General features: G+C 38.6%; 1 protein-coding gene and 1 long non-coding RNA gene across 2 annotated transcripts; both read left to right on the top strand.

Annotated features, from left to right (window-relative positions):
• The first annotated feature begins 2,933 nt into the window (after nt 1-2,933).
• LOC113018545 (uncharacterized) lies at nt 2,934-3,496 on the top strand. Its single transcript, XR_003271813.1, has 2 exons — nt 2,934-3,145; nt 3,364-3,496. It is a non-coding gene; the product is annotated as an uncharacterized LOC113018545 (long non-coding RNA).
• Nucleotides 3,497-13,890: 10,394 nt separating this feature from the next.
• LOC113012212 (up-regulator of cell proliferation-like) lies at nt 13,891-18,729 on the top strand. The gene is made up of 2 exons (XM_026152275.1): nt 13,891-17,187; nt 17,232-18,729. The coding sequence occupies exons 1-2, from the start codon at nt 13,891-13,893 to the stop codon at nt 18,582-18,584; spliced, it is 4,650 nt and encodes a 1,549-aa protein (XP_026008060.1). The 3' UTR covers nt 18,585-18,729.
• Nucleotides 18,730-23,328: the final 4,599 nt, after the last annotated feature.

The raw sequence follows: 23,328 nt of genomic DNA, 5'->3' as shown, positions 1-23,328 counted from the left end.
GAGGGATGCAGCAGTCTCAAAATTGCAAAGCTTCTGAAGCGTGATCATCGACCAATCAAGCGTTTCATTCAAAATAGTCAACAGGGTCGCAAGAAGCGTGTGGAAAAACCAAGGCGCAAAATAACTGCCCATGAACTGAGAAAAGTCAAGCGTGCAGCTACCAAGATGCCACTTGCCACCAGTTTGGCCATATTTCAGAGCTGCAACATCACTGGCTGAAAGACGACCACCACTGAACAAGACACACAAGCTGAAACGTCAAGACTGGGCCAAGAAATATCTCAAGACTAATTTTTCTAAGGTTTTATGGACTGATGAAATGAGAGTGAGTCTTGATGGGCCAGATGGATGGGCCCGTGGCTGGATTGTGTCGAGGAGGGAAATTATTTTACTGCTATTGTTAAATAATTGTTATTGCATTAATAATATAATTTGCAGCATGGATATTGCATTCCAAGGTTTAGACAGTGTCTCTTTCAGAAAGACTGAGTTGCAGGCTGACAGGAAGTTGTATGCAGAAGTGAAACCAGGAAGTTATTTTGAGCCGCAGGCTAAGACGAGGCTTTAACAATATAACAGATAGCTTTATCATTTTATATTAAGGTTTTAGTAGAGGTTCTTGATTAAAACATTTATTTAGTAGAAGACATACACATAGTCTCAGTGAGCTTCTGGTCTGGTAAAAGGTCAGAAGTGCAACAGGTGAATTGAGAAAGAGCATGTGAGGTCGTGACACACACACTTTAAATTAGATTTATTTAGAGGAAGAGGTTAGTTATGTTTGGCTGTAACTACAAAATTGTCTCGGTAAAAGAGGAACCGTTTCTTGTTGTCTCGGCAAGAAAGAGGAACAATTCATTTTAAGATAAGAACGGAAAGTACCAAGCCATGAAAATAGGAGATGATTTTCTAGGGGAAAAGTCATGAAGATGTTGATCTGATCTATGTATAAAATGTGTCTGTGACGTATGAAGGGGCGTCAGTAAACAAACCCTGATGCTATAAAATATCTGTTCATGCTTTGATTAAGTCGAAGACTACTGGCTGTCTGCGTACAGAGTTCTCTTCCCACGCGTGTATTCATTAAAATCATCGTTTGACTTCACCCGGCCGGATCGGTGTGGTTATTCTTCGATCACCTCTTGTACCCTTCCTCAATAATGAATCTTAACATTTGGGGGCTTCGTCCGGTTATTGAGGAGGGTGAGTTGGAGGTTTAGATGGAGAAATTTGGTGGTCTTGGGTGGTCTGACGGGCAGACGTGAATTCCAGTGGTCTAAGTGAGTGGGCATAAGCCGGCTTATTCAAAAGGTAAGGCACTACCTGTTGAATTATTTCCAAAGTGTGCCAAATTGGACATGATAAAATTTAAGTCTACTCACTGAAGTTACTGGTGGATGTCTGTTTTGATTTTGATGAAAATCTCATGAGTTGAAGCAGTTAGAGTTCTGCTAAGAAGAAATGAAAGTAGTTAAGAGTCTGATAAGAAAAGTTTAAATAATGGGTTGAAGTCCCAAAGAAATTGAGTTAGAGTCTCAAGTAGTTTGGTAGGGAATTGGTTATTGTGTTGGTTAGAGTCCAAATTTGGTCATAAGAGTGGACCTGAGTGGTCATTTTGTGAGTTGGAGTCTCCATTGACCACTAGGTTGCACCTGCCTCAGTTATACACTTGTTTCGGGTGTTGATTGTTGTTTCAAAATATTATAAATTATTCTAGAACGGCAGTTCGAGTCTGCTAGGAAGCGCAGAGCCCGGAGGTTACGCTCCCTCCTTGTCGTGGACGCGCGACATTGACCTCTCGGCGAAGAGGGTTAGTTCAGTGTGGTTTAGCTGTGGGGTACAGGGCAGCCTGGAATTAAACTAGGAGTTAGAGTCTCCTTACCGTTTGAAACGGTATCTGCGCTTTTTTGGACAGGAGAAGTTGGTCTTCGGGCGTGTAACTTTAACTTAACACTTCGAGGTAAGCCTTGGCTGTGAAATGCCAAAAATAGAGCTTCAGGCAAAGTTTGGGTTGGTTGACGCTTTTAAATTGAGTTAGGGATTTTAGAAATGAGGCCAGAAACAGTTAAAGTCTTGATACTGGTTAATTAGTGGGCGGTTATTTTAAATTTGTCGAAATTGGTTAGGCGCTAAAGCTGACAGATCTGACAGTGGCTGTAAATATAAGACGTCGTTGTAATATAGAATAAGAAAATTTGGTGTGAGAGATCTTTGTGTGTCGAGTCAGTAATGCACTGACTGCCTGCTGCTATTTTTGGAGGTGTGTGTGTGAGTGAAAATGCAAATGAGTAAGCAGTGAACTGTTTAAGCCACAGTTGGTTTTACAAATACTGCTGCAAACATTGTAGAGTGTGTGTTTAAAATGCCATTCATGTTTATTAGAGGACTATAAATAAAGTTTTGAGTTGCCGTAGTGGATGTATAGTAATTGACTGAGTTTGGATGTAGATATATAAATATATTGAGTGCACTGTATATACTTAAGACTAACACATCACTTTCAGTAGTAACTTTTCTCCAGCATTAGTTGCTGGTGGGTTTTATTTTTTCAATTTCTTGTGTGTGCGGTGAGAATTAATGGAGGTTTCAATTTTTTGTTTGTTTGTTTTTTACTTGCTCTTTTTGATTATGACAAGCATGTCTAAAATACTCTTAGGAAAGTGTGTTGAGTTATATTCCTTAACTCTAGTCACAGTTTAAGTGTGAATGCGGTGACTAGAAGGTTTTGAATGATGAATGAAGGTGTGAGAGGTATTTCTTTGGTGATGTAAAGTAGGAGGTTTTAAAGTTTGAAAGTGTTTTTAATTTAAGAGATGCATGAGTGATGTTATGAGAGTTTGAGTTTCTTTTTCTTTCAGTTTAAAACACATAAGTACATACACTTGGTACACCTGTTTACTCTTTGACTTTATTAAAACGGATGGTGTATTTGAGTTTGAATTTCAGTAATTGTATGTTGATATGGTAATTTAGTTTTATGTTAGGTGAAGGAGATGTCCATCTCTGCGTCTTGCAGGATCGAAAGTGAAAGTTGAAGGTTGTGATGTGAATGCTGTGAGTACTCGATTTGAATGATTCTGTGTGAGGTGTACAAAATACTAAATAATAATAACACTATGAAAGTTGATAGTAGAGTGAGTGCAAGGTGTGTGTGAGAGGATTATGAAATCATTGTGTGAATGATGCTACATTTTAGGTCAAAAGTTAGTAGAATTACAGAGGGTTTGTAGATTGTAAATACAAAATAAGTTTGATTAGCCTGGAGAAACAGCAAAGCAGCTTGAGCTGCTCTGAGCAGCTGCGTGCGGTGTGTGTGTAACAGGAAATGGTGTGGGTGACAGGAAGTTTGCATGCCCATATAAGGTGATGTGTGAACAGAGGAAGTCTGAGAGAGAAGTGTGTGTGTAGGCAAAAGGCAGAGTGTGTGCGTGAAATAAGGGAGTATTGTTTTTTACATCAAGGTTTAGTAGAGCTAAAGTAGAATGTCACAAACAAATAGATAAATAAGGTAAAATGAAGAGAGAAAATAACTGACAATTACATTAATGAATAGAAAACACACATACACAAAGTGCCATATGTGAAATTATTCTGGGAAGGAGTCAGAATTGAGATAGCTTATTATAGAGATAGTTTAACATAAGATGCAATGAAGGAAGCAGCTTACATTCCTTTAATTCCCAGAGCCAGTGTGTTCCCTCCCCTGCCCACTTGGGCCCCGTATCAGGCGAGTATGGAAGGCTGGATAGCCCATGACGGGTAAGATCCCACCTCGAAACCCTGGGACAACCTAAGGCAGGCACAGTCACGATTACTCTCAGACCTGACGGGTAAGACCGCTGGGCTAGGGTGGAGGTGGAAAGTGGCAAGTGGAGCCCTACCTTCTGGTTGAGGACAAGGAATGCTGCTATTTAAGGTAGGAAATCAGAATTTGGGTTAGTAAATTTGGGGAGGAGAAAATTGACTGTTTAAAGGCAAAATTATGAAGGAGTCTGACACACTGTAAAAGCACCATATGCAAATTCACACACACAAACAGAAAATGCATTAAACTTATAAAGACAAGACAAGCTCATGGAGTTTAATGCATAGACATTGATTAAACCTAGCTAAGAACACAAACATAGGCAATGAAGAACAGCTTGCTATTTTGTATGAATGATACAATGGTGTGAATGTTTAATAAAATACATTTGAGTTTGTAATTGAGGAATAGAAGGAGCCATATGACAAAGGGAGTTATGAAAACAAAAAGGGATTAAAGTAGTTTTAAAAAAGAGTGACTTAGGAGTGCTCTCGTACTGAGTGATCAACACTAGTGATCACTGTTGGAAGAAATAAAATGATTTAATGAGTTGGAAATGTTTAAACATATGTTTCTGTTGTTACAGCTTCTTGAGAGATGACTCAGTATGCAAATTAGCTGGAGTGTGTGGTGACGAAAGAACTTCCTGAGTGTGTGTGTGACTGTGACTTTCAGGAAGAGGAAGCATAGCAGAGACGAGAAGTGCAGATTGGGGTAGGAAATTTATAGTTTAGTGATATGTTGTTGTAAGGGGGTTTTATGCTGAATTGAAGTATGTTATAGAGCATAAGGGGGTGATTTTTGTGTGCAAATTGAGTGGTTTTAATGAGACTTTTGGTGTATTGAGGAGGTGAAATTATGTGGTGGCAAGATTTGTGTGTTTAAGGTTGTTGTGGTGATGGGTTGATTCTGTCAGGTAGGTTGTTGTTGTTATTTTTGTTTTTAATGGAGGGAGTTTTAGGAAACATGGACATGTCTAAAATTGGGCCCATTATTTTGTAACAGTGCACTTAAAGAAAACCTGTCAGGTGATTTTGTTTTGTTTTTATGAGCTAACAATCAGCTCTATTTTTCATTTCTGTTTTAAGCAGGCCTGCAACAGTGAATAACGGCGCTGAAAATTCTCGGGAGGAGCAAATATAAGGGGGCTTTCCAGATTACAATTGGCTGAGGAGAGCTACCTGTGGGGACTGATCAAGGTCGTAAGTCCCTGTAAAAAGGATTTTATGCGAGTCAATCCAGTCCAAAAACATGAAGAAATATTTTCCTATGGAAAATAAAAATGACGGAGCTCATTTTGCTGAGGGTGGAGAATCTGACGCGGGAAGCTCCACCATTAGCAAATACATGGTGTGACTGCATGTGAGTGAATGTGAGACTGTATGTGAGTGAGGATGAATTAATGTGGACAAACAATTTGCTTTTACCAGAAAAATTTCTGTTTTGCTTTGTTGACTGGGGTTAGATTATGAGATTATAGTATATTGTTGGGAGAATGCCAAATGCTAAAGGGGAAATATTTTTTGATGTAACTCAGTTACCATTAATTGTAGAAACACATGACTGATAACTGTTCTGTTTTAAGTTTATTTTTATGACATAGATTGGATCATGAGTGGGGAAAACTGAGCAGTTTTAAGTTTTGTATAGTATCTTGACACATGAAATGTATCAAGATAAAGGGGGGTTTAGGGTTTAATAATTTAATTGTTTAATAATTTAGGATCATTTTAGGACCTTTTGGGTTTTTGATCATTTGGATATGGTAAAACTGAAACTGGTATTTTTAAGTTAAGGTTAAAGGATTAAAAGTGAACTTGTCACGGTTTGCGAGGCAAGCCGTGTGGAGTTGTAGAAAAGGACCCAAAAGGCGGCAGCTCTGGTGCAGGTGAATATTTATTTACAACGGTGGGCACAAAACAGCACTGGTGGAAAAACAAGAAACCGGAAAACTGGGTAAGCTAATAACACAAACCAGAAACGAGGATGCAGGGAGGTCCGGGGAAATACACAAGAGACGCAGGGAGACCGAGGGGAAACAATATAGACGAACCAGGAACTACAATATCAGAAGACACAACTTAAATACACCCAGAGCACGGGGAGAACACAGACATAACAGGCTGGGGAAACATGGAATAAACACAAAGAGAGACGAGAGCTCATAAATACACAGAGGGGCACAAGGGGGTAAGAGTCACAAAGGAAAAACACTTAGGGAACACCACAACAGGACACCTCAGAAAACCTGGCCTAAATAAGGAGCGAAAATACAAGGAACCAAGAATACTGGGCCAACATGGCCCAGGACCATGACAGAACTGAATCCTGTTTAGAAGATACAATGCCGGTTTTTCAAAGCTGTGAATAAATCTTAGAGGGAAAATTAGTGAGGGTTGAAGGAGTAGAACAGGTTTGATTTTTTGATTTTTAGAAGAAGTGGTTATAATGTAGGCTTACACATACAGATATTACATAGGTTTATCTTTAGGATAAAGGGGGAGCTTCTATGTAGAAATGATTTTTATACATATTGCATTTTGTGCTTTTAAAGGAGTTGTGGCTCAAATTTGTCTCTGGAGGGTCACGAGCCTTTGGCTAGCGCTATGATTAGCCAATCTACTGTGAGGATAATATGAGTTCATGAAGGATTGCACACGCTTACAGACACAGAGTTAAGAAACACACATGACAGTATTGATTCCAGGCAAAAGGCCTTAAATTCATTTAGCTTTTAACTGAACTTAAAGAAGGACCAAAGAGGAAGGAAAGCATATGTTTTGGTTAAGTCTGATACATTAGAATTAGAAGGTATTGTTACATTAAAAGGAGCAAAATGAAATAAAAAGGCTATACCGAAACAGGTGATAACATAGGAAATGTGAGGTTTTAAAATGAAGTTAGTGTTAACACATAGGAGTTGTTTCAAGGCAGCATTTAGCTATGATGAAATGTATACAGGAGTAATTGCTTATATGCTTGAACTTAATTGATTAAAGTGGTTGTCTTCTTTTGGAGTAGATTAACTTGCAGCAGCGACAATTTGTGCACAGGATGTTGATGATCAGATAAGGGAAAATAGAGCGAGCAACTGGACGTGAAAGCAGGGCTCAAAGAGTTTAAAGTGATGAGTAACGTTGAAGAGTATACATAAATACAAGTCAATAAGTTAAGAGCATAATTAGGATCATGCTTTTGATTAAAGAGTCCCAGATAGGATAAGTTAGGGAGATGCAAGAAAAGGTGTTTTGTTTCCTTTGCAGAAGATCTCGGCGACCACAGGAGGGGCGAGGATCCTGGAGATCTCGAGGTTCGAGACCACCAGAGAAGGGTCTGCGTGAGGACACAATGTATTGTGACCTCTGGTGTTCCAGAGGTCAAAAGGGGGAGTGTCGAGGAGGGAAATTATTTTACTGCTATTGTTAAATAATTGTTATTGCATTAATAATATAATTTGCAGCATGGATATTGCATTCCAAGGTTTAGACAGTGTCTCTTTCAGAAAGACTGAGTTGCAGGCTGACAGGAAGTTGTATGCAGAAGTGAAACCAGGAAGTTATTTTGAGCCGCAGGCTAAGACGAGGCTTTAACAATATAACAGATAGCTTTATCATTTTATATTAAGGTTTTAGTAGAGGTTCTTGATTAAAACATTTATTTAGTAGAAGACATACACATAGTCTCAGTGAGCTTCTGGTCTGGTAAAAGGTCAGAAGTGCAACAGGTGAATTGAGAAAGAGCATGTGAGGTCGTGACACACACACTTTAAATTAGATTTATTTAGAGGAAGAGGTTAGTTATGTTTGGCTGTAACTACAAAATTGTCTCGGTAAAAGAGGAACCGTTTCTTGTTGTCTCGGCAAGAAAGAGGAACAATTCATTTTAAGATAAGAACGGAAAGTACCAAGCCATGAAAATAGGAGATGATTTTCTAGGGGAAAAGTCATGAAGATGTTGATCTGATCTATGTATAAAATGTGTCTGTGACGTATGAAGGGGCGTCAGTAAACAAACCCTGATGCTATAAAATATCTGTTCATGCTTTGATTAAGTCGAAGACTACTGGCTGTCTGCGTACAGAGTTCTCTTCCCACGCGTGTATTCATTAAAATCATCGTTTGACTTCACCCGGCCGGATCGGTGTGGTTATTCTTCGATCACCTCTTGTACCCTTCCTCAATAATGAATCTTAACAATTGGTAAAGGGCAGAGAGCTCCAGTCCGACTCAGACGCCAGCAAGGTGGAGGTGGAGTACTGGTTTGGGCTGGTATCATCAAAGATGAGCTTGTGGGGCCTTTTCGGGTTGAGGATGGAGTCAAGCTCAACTCCCAGTCCTACTGCCAGTTTATGGAAGACACCTTCTTCAAGCAGTGGTACAGGAAGAAGTCTGCATCCTTCAAGAAAAACATGATTTCCATGCAGGACAATGCTCCATCACAAGCGTCCAAGTACTCCACAGCGTGGCTGGCAAGAAAGGGTATAAAAGAAGAAAAACTAATGACATGGCCTCCTTGTTCACCTGATCTGAACCCCATTGAGAACCTGTGGTCCATCATCAAATGTGAGATTTACAAGGAGGGAAAACAGTACACCTCTCTGAACAGTGTCTGGGAGGCTGTGGTTGCTGCTGCACGCAATGTTGATGGGGAACAGATCAAAACACTGACAGAGTCCATGGATGGCAGGCTTTTGAGTGTCCTTGCAAAGAAAGGTGGCTATATTGGTCGCTGATTTATTTTTGTTTTGTTTTTGAATGTCAGAAATGTATATTTGTGAATGTGGAGATGTTATATTGGTTTCACTGGTAAAAATAAATAATTGAAATGGGTATATATTTGTTTTTTGTTAAGTTGCCTAATAATTATGCACAGTAATAGTCACCTGCACACAGATATCCCCCTAAAATAGCTAAAACTAAAAACAAACTAAAAACTACTTCCAAAAACATTCAGCTTTGATATTAATGAGTTTTTTGGGTTCATTGAGAACATGGTTGTTGTTCAATAATAAAATTATTCCTCAAAAATACAACTTGCCTAATAATTCTGCACTCCCTGTAGTTTGGGCTGGATCAGGTGACACTGAAAGCTCACCTTAGTTATGCTGCAATAGGCTTAGGCCTCATCCTCAACATCAGATGGCCTGAGAAGATCTCAAACACAGACCTGTGGAAGAGAACCAGCCAGAACCCGGTCGGTCAAGACATCAAGAAGAGAAAATGGGGCTGGATAGGCCACACACTTCGAAAACCACTCAACAACGTCGCAAGGCAAGCACTGGACTGGAACCCACAAGGGAAAGTGGGGAGAAAAAGATTTAATGTGCAACTACTCCATAATCTCCTTGTAAAAATAATAATAAAAAAATAATAATAAAAAGGAAAATGAATAATTATAATTTTATAAATAATTTACTATAATTAAAAAAAATTGCAATATGAAAGACAAAATCATAAGTGTGCTTTTGGGAATTTGGGGCTTACAATTTCACACTTTTTAAAAATTATTTGTATTTATTATACAGCTGCACAGCACGTGTGTGTGTGTGTGTGTGTGTGTGTGTGTGTGTGTGTGTGTGTGTGTGTGTGTGTGTGTGTGTATCCAGCTGTATCCATTCCTGTGTTTGATGTCTTTAATCTGCAGCAGAAAACTTTGCACTAAATCATTTGAGGAAGTTTACTATGAAAAGCTTTTACAAGACATCACCTGAACCTAAGAGAAACTGAAAGTGTTCACCCAACAGTTTAAAAGGGCTGATCAGAGTGCTCCTGGACTGCATTCCCCCAGGGACTCAAGAAAGAGATTAATCTACAGTAGTGAGGGAATAATTTGACAAGAAATACTACAGAATTGTAAATAAACAAAACAAAAACAAAACCCTGGATTTCAGCATAACATGTTTGTTACGGGCATATCTCCTTGCTAAAGGTAGGTTGTTTTAAACTTTACTTTTATCTGTGATGTTTCTGTTATGTGCATATTAAGAAAGCCCTGAAACTTACTTATAGGTCAACACAGAAAAGACAAAACAAAACAACACAAAAAACATTGAGATTTTCCAGCATCTGTGGGACAGTGCTCGGAGATTAAACTGCAAGTGATGACATCCAGCAATAATAGGAGTCATTTTAAAAATGAATATTTGAATAAAAGGTTAAGGCGTATTCATTTTCATTCAGTAATTTGTGTTTTAACTTGTAATTTTGTTGTCTTTTTTGTATTTATTTAAATTTATTATTTATTTATTGTGCAGATGTGTGGGTTCACAAGTTTTGGGGCTCAGGGCTATACAGGAGCCTAAAAATGTTGGGATGGCAGTTTAAATTGCTTGTTTAAATTGCCCACTTGATGAAGTAGAAAGACATAGAGCTGGTGGGCTTTTTTCAAAATGTGACAAATAGTCTTTGGGCCAGAAAAAGTTAAATACTTCCCTATGATTAGTTTTAACAGAAAGAAACTGCCTGGATAATCTGGAAAAAGAGTTGGCTGACAGTCTGTAAAAACGGTGGAGGTAAAACAAATGAAGCAGAAATACTGTACCCATGACATAATGTTTATATAATATGACAAAGTTAGCATGATAATTTGTTAGACAAAGACACAAGTTGTGTAGTTTTGCATTTGTAGACCACCACCGTGGATTTAACAATCAATATGATATATATGTGACCCCATTACTACAAAGCTACTCGAAGTCCTACCATTAATTAATGCTTCAATCAGCTGTCTTAGCTAATTATAGGCCAATCTCCAACCTTCCTTTCATTTCAAAAATAGTAGTTGTAGTTGTCAAACAGCTAACAGATCATCTGTAGAGGAATGGAATTGAAGAGTTTCAGTCAGGTTTCAGAGTTCATCACAGCACAGAAACAGCTTTAGTGAAGGTTACAAATGATCTTCTTATGGCCTCTGACAGTGGACTCATCTCTGTGCTTGTCCTGCTAGACCCCAGTGCAGTGTTCGATACTGTTGATATTCAATTAGATATTCTATTAGAGCAATTAGAACATGCTGTAGGTATTACAGGTACTGCGCTGCAGTGGTTTGTATCATATATATAAAGTGCCTTTAGGCGACTGTTGTCGTGGCGCTATATAAATAAAATTGAATTGATTATGAGATTGAAGTTTAATTTGAAATTTAATCAAATTTTTTTCAAATTAACTCTGTAGGAATTACAGACATTTTTATACACAGTCTCCCATTTTCAGAGGGTGGATAATTATTTAGCCAACCTTAAAGAATTTTAAATATAAGGTTTGTTCCCTCCTGTTGTGTTCACCCCCACCCCGCTTACTTTAGTATTTAGTAGTTTTAGTAGTTTTAACTGCAGAGTGGGGGGATTCCCTTTCATTTCCTATTTCCTATTTCCTTTGACCGGGAACACCACAGATGTAACAAAGTTGATTAAAACACTCAAAATTCAACGAAAGAGGTGTGCCTTGCTTTTATATGTTCAAGTGCATAGTGTGGAGGATATCATAAGGCCTTGGGGCAATCGGATGTAAAACACAATATTTATGAATTTTTTAATTTGTAAATCGGTCAGACCTGACCCGAACACGACAGGAAGTGTTGTTGTTTGTTTGTTTTTAATTTTTTTTTAAATAATTTTCAAAAGGTAATTAATAATGAAGATAGATATTTTGAGCTATACTGTGAAGAAGTAAAGGACCCTCCAACAGCACCATGTTCTTTCTACCTGTCAACAGATTGTTACAGGAAGTGAAAGTCTTATTTATTTTTTTCTTTGCTAAAGCAGAATCATACAATGTAAGTTTATTCTGTAAGGGAAAACATTACTAATATTATCACTATTTATATTATTATTCCTGCAGTTGCTTCTTGTCTTGTGACGACAATATTGTACAATATCTGCACTGAGTTAGTGTCTCAGCATTTGGACACTCCAGTTGGTGAATTGAAGAGCTACATTATGACGTGTTTCAGTAAGTAAAACATATGCATTGTTATAAAATATAATAAATAAAATGTAAAAATATGTGAAAAATTTGGAAGGCATTGGAATTTGGACGTTTTCAGACAGGTGCACATCACAAAAAGGCCCCTACCTGACGATCTGACAACTTAGGATGGAGCAGTTCCATAATGTAGGTGGAGACCTCACCTCATGAGGATGTAAAACTAAAGACCAATCTCATAACCCTCTAAAGCCAAACCTGTCACCAGCGCCAAACAGGTGTTCTGCAACATTTTTCTAAATATCTGTAACTCCCATAAATCCTGAACCATCTGCTCAATTGGAAGAATTAAATGATCCCTGAAAGCAGCGACTTTGTGCATTTCATTGATGTTACCGCCATTACAGTAATCCGGGGCATGGTGTGGACAGCAGCCCTTAACTGAGTGTGATTGAGCCCTACAGAAAACAGACATTTTATCGGAGATTTGGGTTCTTTCCACCGGTTTCTTTTTTAGTTGCTTTGATTTTGCTGTTTTATTTGTTGTTTTCTGTGTTATTTGCCAATATTTGGATGTCGCACCTTGCCTGACATTACAATAATGACCTTGAAATCACTGAAAAAGCACAGAGTTGCTGCTTTCAGGAACCATAGTTTTGCGAATGCACCACTGGTGCAAGAGTTGTGGTAGTTGGACCTAAATGTTTGACCTAAAACCTATGGGTCTTAATGGGATAAACTGAAATCTAAAAGTGACAGGAACCCAGTAAATGTGAATGTGAAGATTTATGAGTCCTATAGCACTATTTTTCACACAGTGGACACCATGAATAGCTGCTTTAGTAAGACAAAGGGCATTACAATAATCCAAACCAGAGGAGATGTCACAACAATATTAACTTTGGCAGTATTTCTTAAATGAGAAAAAGAAAAAAACAAGAGCAGGTGTGAGACAAAAACTGAGCAAAAATGACACTATGGTTCCACATGTTAGCTGTTATAATGACTAAAAAGCACCTAAATTGCAGTCTGAGTTGGGCAGTATTGCTGTCTGGTCTGCGTAGGTTTGCAAAAGATTTGTTGCCATCCAACTTTTGATTGCATTACGATGGCCATTTAAAAGGGATTCATGTTCATGAGGTTTAAAAGTGAGGTTGAATATAAATAACAAGAAATGATTTTGAAAAACATCTAACCGAAAATTTCACACCAAAATAAATTAGTGTGAAATTTAGCAAATATTAAGTAACAATACAACATAGAGCTGGAAATATATATTATGCGGTTTAAACCTAGGGATTAAGATCTGGTGGTCAGCAGTATCAAAGGCTGAGCAAAGGTAAAAGAAGGAATAATCAATGACCTTTATCTGCAGCCATCAAAAGGTTATTTAAGACTTCAAGGAGACCTGTTTTAGGGGAATGCAACTTTCTGAAACTACTCTGAGAATAATTGAGAATATTATGCTTCTCCAAAACGTTATGAAAGGAGGTTGTTGGGACACAGTTAAATATTTATATCTTGGTGATAAAAGAATGTTTTGAAGTGTGCTGATTGCACATGACTGGTCAAGACTTGGATTTTTCAACAGGCCTTGAATCACACATAACTAATGGGACTATCTGAGAGATTTTAATTTTCACTGAGACCATAACATTTTTAGAAAATTTCCAAAGTTCATTGCAGTCCATATTTAGGAAGACAGGTGTAGGTAGGAGTGGGAATACCAGTGTCAAAGAAATTAGACTTAACCGTCTCAGGCCTTAGATTAAACTTTTTGTTGCTAATGCATAACCAAGTCCTGCAGTGGTACTTCTGAGTAAAAAAACCTCATAAAATATGTATGTGGGGTAATCAGGTTGTTTTTAACTGTTGCAAATCGGCAACGCAAAAGTTAGAAAAAGTTTTCATTTTGAATCCAGGCTTGGAGGTTGGCATGTCCTCTCACTGAAATTTTATGTTTATTATCAATAATAAACATATTATTATTATTTTATGTTTATTATTATCAATAATAAACATAAAATTAACTAAACTGCTTCAGAAAAAACATTGCAACTGTATGATGGTTGATCATTGCTTTTTGATTGATGACCTTGGATTTTTTATAGTAAGGTATTTTAGAATAATAAAATATCTTCAAACTTTTTAGAAATAACAACCATGTTTTTATCCACAGAGACACATTTGGAAAAGTTATTGGATGATCTGGGGTTGGAGCAGTACTACAGAAAGAAGCTAAAACTCAGAAAAATACTTGAAATCGATGTGAAGACCATCACTGATGAAGCTGCCAACTGTAAATCCGACCTTCCTTGGTATTTTCTGAAGAAATTGATGATGGTTAATGTGACAGCAAGGAATGTGACATATACCACAATGTTTGACTCAGGCAGTGATGGTGTATCAGGGAGTCAAGAGTTCAGTATTGAAAATCTGTTTAAAAGCCCAAACACAGGTGGAATGATGCACCCCCTTGATATAATCGCTGCTCTCTTTCTGTGTTCTGATGGTTTTCTGCAGCAGGAAATGGCACTAAAAATGTCCACATGTCAGTTTTCTGTGCCTTTGCTGCTTCCCAATTGTGACACCAATCAGTGCACACTCATGCTGTGGGCCATGAGAGACATTGTTAAAAAGTACAGACCTCAGTCTCTGTCAGAGTCTAAGGGCTTCATTGAAGACAGAATCGTTCTCTCTGAACTTCCAATGATCTCTTTTGTCAGACTCGGTGAGTGCTCCTTGTCCAAGTCAGAAATTCTCAATAAGCTTCTGAGCAATTCTCAGCAGTACCATGACACCTTTGTTCATCACAACATGGAGTGTGGTGACAGTCCAAGAAGAATATCCAACGGACTGACTGAAATTACTTGGTATCTTCCTTGTGGAAACACAAACATTGATATTTTCAGTCAGCCAGTGGCTGTAGCTAACCTTCGTGGGGACATTGCAAGCTTTCAAACACAATACTCCTTTCTGTGTCAGACATCTGCAGCAGTTTTTGTGTTCTTTGACAATCTGGACACTGAGCACAGTCTACTTACTAACCAACAGCACGAGGCACAGATCTTCTTAGTGGGTAACTATGAGAGTAAGAGTTGCAGTGAAGATTCTTTGAAAAGAGTAGTAACCAAATTGGGTTTGAATAATAATAACATTATTAGTAAGACGAAACAAAAAAATGATGCAGACTTGGTAAAAGATCTAAGGAAAACAATCACAGATGTGGTTAATAACTCAAAGATGAAGATGACAATAGAGCAGATGGCAGACATTGCCCATGAACTGGGAATCCTGGTTGATGAATACTCTCCAGAGTGCCAGACTGCAAAGACAAATGCTGAAGCCATCACTGAAGAAATTCAAGATATCCATATATTCAAAGAAGATCAGCTTCAACGGCAAGGTGAAATATGGAAAAAACTGGCCAGCTTAGAGAAAGAAGAATTTCGGCTTAGAAAACTTGGCTCTAAAAATATAGAAGATTACAAAAGTGAACTTAAAAAAGACAGAGAAGAACTGCGGAAAAACCAAAACTCTTATGACATGTCGAGAGCTATGACACAGTTCATCGTTGCAATATCAAGCCCAGGAACAGAGAGGTTTTATTTCCTAAAATGGATGCGAATGAACCTGGATAACCTGTCTTGTGTAAAATTGTCTGAACTTCGGGAGAAATATAAAGAAAAATGTAAGAACTCTGAGAACAAAGAGGAGATCAAAGAGATTGACAGACAAATTTCCAACAGCTCACTGGGGACTGAACACTTCTTCCGTGAAATGGGTCAGATCTATGAAGCCTCACTGTCCCTTCCACAAACAGATCCAGCACGTCAACAGTTGCAGCATCTGCCCAAACTGTGTGCAGAGTTGTTGCTTGATGGATTTCCTCTTGAGCTTGTAGATGGAGATGCATCCAACATCCCTCTCAGATGGGTGAGTGATGTTCTCTCTCAGCTCAGTGACTTGGTGTCTTCAAACAGAAAGATCCTGGTAGTCACAGTTCTTGGAGTTCACAGCACAGGAAAGTCCACTCTCCTTAACACCATGTTTGGAGTGCAGTTTGCAGTCAGCAGTGGTCGATGTACTCGAGGTGCCTTTATGTTGCTCATCAAAATCAATGAAGACATGAAAAAAGTCCTAAACTGTGACTTCATGCTGATCATTGACACTGAGGGCTTAAAGTCACCAGAACATGCCCAACTGGAAAACAGCTATGAGCACAACAATGAGCTTGCTACACTTGTTGTGGGGCTGAGTGATGTCACTATTGTCAACATTGAAATGGAGAATTCAACTGAAATGAAGGACATCCTACAAATAGTTGTGCATGCTTTTCTCAGGATGAAGGAGGTGGGCAAAAAGCCGAAATGTGTGTTTGTTCACCAGAATGTGTCCGATGTTTCAGCCCATGAGAAGAACTTACAAGACAGGAAACTGCTCCTGGAACAGTTAAATGAGATGACCCAGGCAGCAGCCAAAATGGAAAAGAAAGAGGAGAACAAGAGCTTCACTGATGTGATGGAGTACAGCCCAGACACTGGGAACTGGTACATTCCTGGACTCTGGAATGGAAACCCACCAATGGCACCAGTCAATGCAGGGTACAGTGAGGCTGTATATGAGCTCAAGAAACACATCATCCAACTGCTGGGAAACTGTGAGTCATCTGTTAATGATGTCATGGAGTTTAAAGAGTGGATGTCAAACCTTTGGAATGCAGTAAAGCACGAAAACTTCATCTTCACCTCCAGAAACAGCCTCGGAGCTGATGCATACATGAGACTCTGCACAGAATTCAACAAATGGGAGTGTGAATTCAAAAAAGAGATGTACACCTGGGTAACAAACGCAGAAACAAGAATTTCCAATTTTGGTACAATTGCAGCAAAATCTGAATCTTCTGACATGAGAGAATTTCTCAAATGTTTGAAAGGTGAAGCCTCCACAGTGCTGTCCACATGGGAGATAAAGTTTCTCGAAAATCTGACAAAGTATTTCAAGCAAACAGATTTTTTGGTTGAAGGATACAAAGAGGAATTCTCAAATAGTGCAAAGAGCCTTCGGCGTGAAATGGAAAGATCTGTTTTTAAACAGCTCAAAGCAGCAGAAAACAGACAGGGGATGGCAGAAATTGATATAATAAAACAAAATCATATAAAAGAGATTGAAAAGGCAGTTTGTGTGTTAATAGATACATGCAGAAAGAGAAAATCCCAGATGACAGACAAAGAGCTGGACAAAGAGTTTGATAAGATGTGGAGTGAAACTCTGGAGAAACTTTCTTTTTCTAAACAAAAGACAACAGATGTCTTCACCAACGTATCTCACTACCTGAGATTCAATCTGTCACACAGGGGGAGTCATGCATGTGAATTATTGAGTCAAAAAAGTTTACAGGATTGTGGAAAAGAGCCTTTCAAATATACAAGTGAGAACCTACTTCATAGAGCTAACCACATGCAATGACTAAACTTTTGAAATTTTTCAACATTCAAGATCACACAATGGCTGCGCAAAAACTGGCTGACAGCATCATCAATGACTGCACTCAGTCTGTGAGAGAAAGAGTGAAAAGGAAAAACAATTATTCTGATACTTATATCCAGGAGATCCTACACATCATTGATGAGAAACTACAAAACAAGCAAGATGTTAGAACAGAGATTGAGTTTGAAGTTTCTCTCAAACAGCACATCTGTGGATTTGCAGCCAGAAAGTTTCAGAAGATGCACGAAGATTTCATCCAAGCAAATGATCCTTACAGATGTCTGATGAAAAACAAGGAAAAGTTTCATGATGATTTCATTGATGTGTTCCATGAAAGAGACCAGTGTCAGAAGAAGGCAGAAGAATTCACCAACAAATGTTTGAAGCCCGCTGCTAAAGGCTTTCTCAGTCAATCTCTGAGTCTAAAAATCATTGGTGAAATGTTGACATGTGAGCAGTTCAGCACACGAATGTCCTTCCAGTATTCAGTTTTACTGGATTTGCTTTCACAGGATGATTTTAAAAACTATGTGAGCTATATTGACTCATATGAGAAATATGTCAAGACATGGATACTCAACCAAATAGTGGAGCGCTTTTCAACTGTGTCCACAATATCTGAGTTTGAGGACCGACATCTTCAGTCATGTATCAGAAGCATAAATGATGCAATCAACAAGGCCCAAAGAGGAAAGAGTGATGATTTGAAGACATTTGTTGAAGATATTTGTAAAGAACTTGGTAATAAACTGGTCATTTCCCAGGATGCTCTTGGTGCTTTCATGATCCTGAATAATGCTGACAAGGAACAGTTTGCTGACTGGCTCACAGTGTCTGTGAATAACATGGCACAAGATCTCAGAAAAGAGTTTCAGAGACTGAACTTTAAAATGAAACTACAGCATCTCCATGTACAGCCTCACAATGAGCTTTTCAACAAACTGGTTGGTTGTGGCAAACAGTGTCCATTCTGCAAAGCTCCCTGTGATGCAGGAGGAGGAGGTCATACTGAGCACTTTGCTGTACTGCATCGTCCTCGAGGTCTGGGAGGTTTCAGTTGGCCAAATACACAAAAACTTGTCACTGACATATGCTCTTCTCTTGTGATCAGTGACCAGCAGTTTCGTTGCAGTGCTACAAACCATAAATATCACCCTTATAAGTATTACAAGGAAATTTACCCAGACTGGAAAATCCCTCCAGATGTGAGCCTTGAGGCATCGGACTACTGGAAATATGTGATAGCAAAGTACAACAATAATTTTGCCAAAGAATTGAATGCAAAACCTGCTGATATTTCTGCTGCTTGGAATGACATCACAAGAGATCAGGCAGAAAAAAGTCTAAAAGAGTCTTTTTGTGTCTGATGAGACTACTGGAATTTCAACTAATTTTCTTCTGGAGTACAGAAAAATAAAATATCTAGATAAAATAATCCAAATATCATACTATATAAAGCTATCATTAGAAAATGTATATGTTCAAGCATTATACTTTATAATAAGACAAGAAAACCACTGCAGTTTGTGTTCACCTTCACCTGAGTCTATAACACATTTATGAACAGAATCAAAGCACATTATGTTTATTTAATGATTCTTTGTGTTTTTCTTTTAATAAAGTAGATGTCATGTAAGAATCTTTATTAGCTGCTTTTGTTTGTGATCAAATATTTACATTTATGTTTCACAAAAATTGTGTGTTATATTAATAAAACGGCAAACAAACTGAAAGCACACCCAGGGAGTGTGGAAGTTATCTGATGTCAAATTAAATTTCCATCTGTGCACAAATGTTTTATATACTGGGGTTTTCACACTGGGAGCTTATTATATCTTTTGTTTTCATTCATTTCTGTCTCTCTAGTGACTGTTGACATGACAGGAACTTCAGCTTAATTTTTGATATGTGTGTTTTTTGAACACATGACCTTTTCCCTATTTTCTTAATAACAATGCTTTTTTGTAACACTACATTAACAGGCTACATTCATTCAAGGTGATGAAATTATTTCACAGTAGTCATATATGTCACACTTTATATCAACACAGTCAAAAGTTTAGACACACTGTCACATATTTGTTGTGTGGTAGGCAGGATGTGGACTCAAATGCAGGACTCAATGAAAAATTCAAAAAATTGATAATAAACTCTACACATGGTTTTTATTTTAGAAAATAGCTTGTCACAATCAGCGGGGCTGACTGTGTGTAGAGTGACAGGTGGACCCAAATGTAGATGAAACAAAACGTGAAACGTGACTTGAATAACCAAAAACAAACTGTTTATTGAGGCTGGCAAAATAACTGCAAACAAAAGGCAAAAGGCAAGACTAACAATAAACTAAACTGGGTGAGCTAAATTAAATAAAAACCTACAACAGGAACATGGACCTGACATAAGAAAACTTGGCATGAAATCTAGGCCTGAAAACAAGGCAGACGATCTGACAATGACACACTGAAAACAGAGGATTTAAATACAGTGGAATGCAAAAGTTTGGGCAACCTTGTTAATAGTCATTATTTTCCCGTATAAATCGTTGGTTGTTACAATAAAAAATGTCAGTTAAATATATCATATAGGAGACACACACAGTGATATATGAGAAGTGAAATTAAGTTTATTGGATTTACAGAAAGTGTGCAATAATTGTTTAAACAAAATCAGGCAGGTGCATAAATTTGGGCACCACAAAAAAAGAAATGAAATTAATATTTAGTAGATCTGCCTTTTGCAGAAATTGCAGCCTCTAAACGCTTTCTGTAGGTTCCAATGAGAGTCTGGATTGTGGTTGAAGGTATTTTGGACCATTCCTCTTTACAAAAACATCTCTTGTTCATTCAGGTTTGATGGCTTCCGAGCATGGACAGCTCTCTTTAACTCACGCCACAGATTTTCAATAATATTCAAGTCTGGGGACTTAGATAGCTATTCCAGAACGTTGTACTTGTTGCTCTGCATGAATGCCTTAGTGGATTTTGAGCAGTGCTTTGGGTCGTTTTCTTGTTGAAAGATCCAGCCCCGGCGCAGTTTCAGCTTTGTCACTGATTCCTGGACATTGGTCTCCAGAATCTGCAGATACTGAGTGGAATCTCAGTCTGCTCTTGCTCTTGACGAAGGCGGTCGCACTTTTCTCCTCTCCTCTCCTCCTCTCCCTTAGCTTCCCTGCTTAGCCTCTTATGTCCTTGTCTAGTCTCGTGTTTTTTGTATTACTTTTCCCTGGAACATTCTCTCACAGTCTGTTCTCTAAAACCTAAAAGAGGAATTATGGATTGGATCAACTGGTCCCTAAATGCAATTGACACCCCTTTCTCAACGAGAAGTTTGGGCTTGGGTGAGCCTGAGTGCTGAAGATATCTACGTATTCGGAACCATGGTAACAGGGTTCTTGCTGATCGGAGCTGGCTTGGCCCTGACTTATCGCAGAATTAAGAAAGCGGAACCGGCTGTTCAAACTCCCACAAGGCTGCCCGCTGGGATTGAAACGATGGGAAGAGGCGTGAGTTTCTCAAAATGGGCTCATGGAGTGCAGCACGGATAAAAGCTGCTGTGAATACTCAGAATAAGATCTCTGACTGCAGACTGGATTACATCTCGGAAGGGCTAGCTCGGAATAACATCTCTGAGCGCAAATTGGATGACATCTCGGGGAGGCACACTGTCGTGAGTTCTCAGAAATCGGCTCTTTGAGCACAAGAAATGACAACATCACAGAACGCAAGTATGGCGAAGCTTGCGGCTCTCCAACGGGAGAGTGAGAGACCAGTGTTGGACTGTAGAACTGCTTTGAAATTCATATGAGCTTTTCACACTAAAGTAAAAACTATCATCACTTCATGCGGATACCCTTTCGGCGCCAGCTGCGGTCGAAGGCTGGAGCTGAACAAAAACACCCTGATAACGACTGTGTTTAGGCTGTTCCTTCCCATTCCATGCAAGGCCACCTGGGTTGGCTGGAAGACTGTTTACTTAGCCTAGCAGGGCGAAGGACACTGTCTCACTGAACTCTGGACACGCACACACATACATATACACTGATATGCACACACTCATCCCCCTCCCTTTCCAAATGCCTTTGATGCTTATTCCCTTCCGATGCTGACGGTGGATCAAGGAGACCAGCGCACAGGCTGCAGGCCCAGATGTACTGTCTAAAGCGGCTGTCTCTCACCCTTTACCCACCCCTGTTGCTTGTCATGTGTTTCTTTGGTGTATTAAGAGTTTGTGAGTGGGAGAATTTTGAGTTGACTTTTGTCAATCGGGTGGGTTTTCCAGCTTTGTGTTCTGGCCGTTTGCTTTTGTTTTGTGTGTGTTTATTATATCTGAAAACGGGAAAAAGGTAAAATGTCAAAAATCTGCTTCAATAATATAAATATCATTAAATAACTTTAGAAAAACTTCCACTTGACTCTTTACATGTAATGTTGTAAAAATATATATTTTATTGTTTAATTAATCGGAAAATGTTAGTCTGCCAAATGTGCAGCAATTGAATTTATTTATTCTCTTTAGCTGATAGCTTGTGGGGCCCAGGTAGACTGTATAACTGCATCTCTACCAGTTTCTCTGCACTCCAGCCTCCTCTGGGCCATGTGAAGGGATTTTCCTTAAGGCAGGAGAAATTATCTCCACGAAAAGGAACAGGTTCGGCCATCGCACACTAGAACAAATTCTCTTCTTAAATAAAAATGAAAAAGGGTTACCTTAAATGCATCATGTTTTTAATTTGCAAGTTCATAAGCATTTTCCTTTTCCATTTCACAATCAATTCTACCCCCAGGTCAAAAATATGTCTGGGAAAATTTCCCTAATATAATTTTATTTATAAATACACCTGTCTAGCGATTAATTGCATAAGTGCATGGAGGCAGGACCTCACAGCTCAAGCATACTCCATAATGTGTTGTACATTATTATATGTATATATTATATTTAACGTGGCAATTTTCAATTATTGTATTTACTAACATCAAGAAGTCACAAGCAAAGGAAGACCACACCATGGTGCATGTTTAAACAAACAGAGTTTACTGGTCAAAACTATTTATTAAACAAATAAAACACATTTTTTTAACCACCAAAAAATACACGTTCAAAGCAACACAACAGCGGCCCAATATCAGACAAAACTCCACTCTGTAGAGTAGGCAATCATAATGAAGCAGTTGGTTTTATTTTGTGGATTCAAGCTGCTCTTCGTATTTTTGGCCACCAGATGTCTCCAGAGAGGACTGTGTTGAAAAGCTTCGAGTAATGAACCGTTTTTCAATACAAGCTTCAGTGCTTCGGAAAGCTTCATTTGGCCATCACTACCCTAAACCATGATGGTGAACGATCTTTGTCTTCAGGTCATTTGAGAGTTGTTTTGAGACCCCCATGTTGCTACTCTTCAGAGAAAATTAAAAGAGGAGGGAAACTTACAATTGGCCCCCTTAAATACTCTTTCTCATTATTGGATTCACCTGTGTATGTAGGTCACAGGTCACTGAGCTTACCAAGCCAATTTGAGTTCCAATAATTAGTTCTAAAGGTTTTGGAATCAATAAAATGACAAGAGTGCCCAAATTTATGCACCTGCCTGATTTTGTTTAAACAATTATTGCACACTTTCTGTAAATCCAATAAACTTAATTTCACTTCTCATATATCACTGTGTGTGTCTCCTATATGATATATTTAACTGACAGTTTTTATTGTAACAACCAACGATTTATACAGGAAAATAATGACTATTAACAAGTGTAAGAGCCAAAGTCAATGTTTATGTTTTTCCTTTTTGTTTTGGTGGCACAGGTGTATAGCTTTACCTGCGTCTCAGGTGATGGGATGTGGGTGTGGTCACAGTCTATTTACCTGGTGTCTGTGTTCGCACCAGGTGGGTTGGGTGAGTGGTTTGTGGGCAAACTTTTCTCTTGACCGTCATTTTTTGGCACACCAGTTAATCCATGCGCTAGTTGTAAATTGATTGAAAGCGCAAATGTTTGTTTTTGTTTTGTTCTTAAAATAAATGCGCAAAGTACAAGTACGATTCATTATAGATTATTGGAGGCACGTCACAGGGACACAACCAACTCAGCCGGCCGCGGCTTTATTTACGGATGAAAGTCG

Source organism: Astatotilapia calliptera, chromosome 3 (assembly GCF_900246225.1).
Source record: "Astatotilapia calliptera chromosome 3, fAstCal1.2, whole genome shotgun sequence".
Taxonomy (NCBI): Eukaryota; Metazoa; Chordata; class Actinopteri; order Cichliformes; family Cichlidae; genus Astatotilapia; species Astatotilapia calliptera.
The sequence above is the reverse complement of the archived record's forward strand: the minus strand, read 5'-3'. Positions and strand labels throughout refer to the sequence as shown.

Bases quoted from the DNA above. Each gene is read 5' to 3' on its own strand.
- LOC113012212 (XM_026152275.1), top strand. From the start codon at position 13,891: ATGTTTTTATCCACAGAGACACATTTGGAAAAGTTATTGGATGATCTG. The intron at 17,188-17,231 runs ATGCAATGACTA...ATTCAAGATCAC, and splicing joins TACTTCATAGAGCTAACCAC to ACAATGGCTGCGCAAAAACT.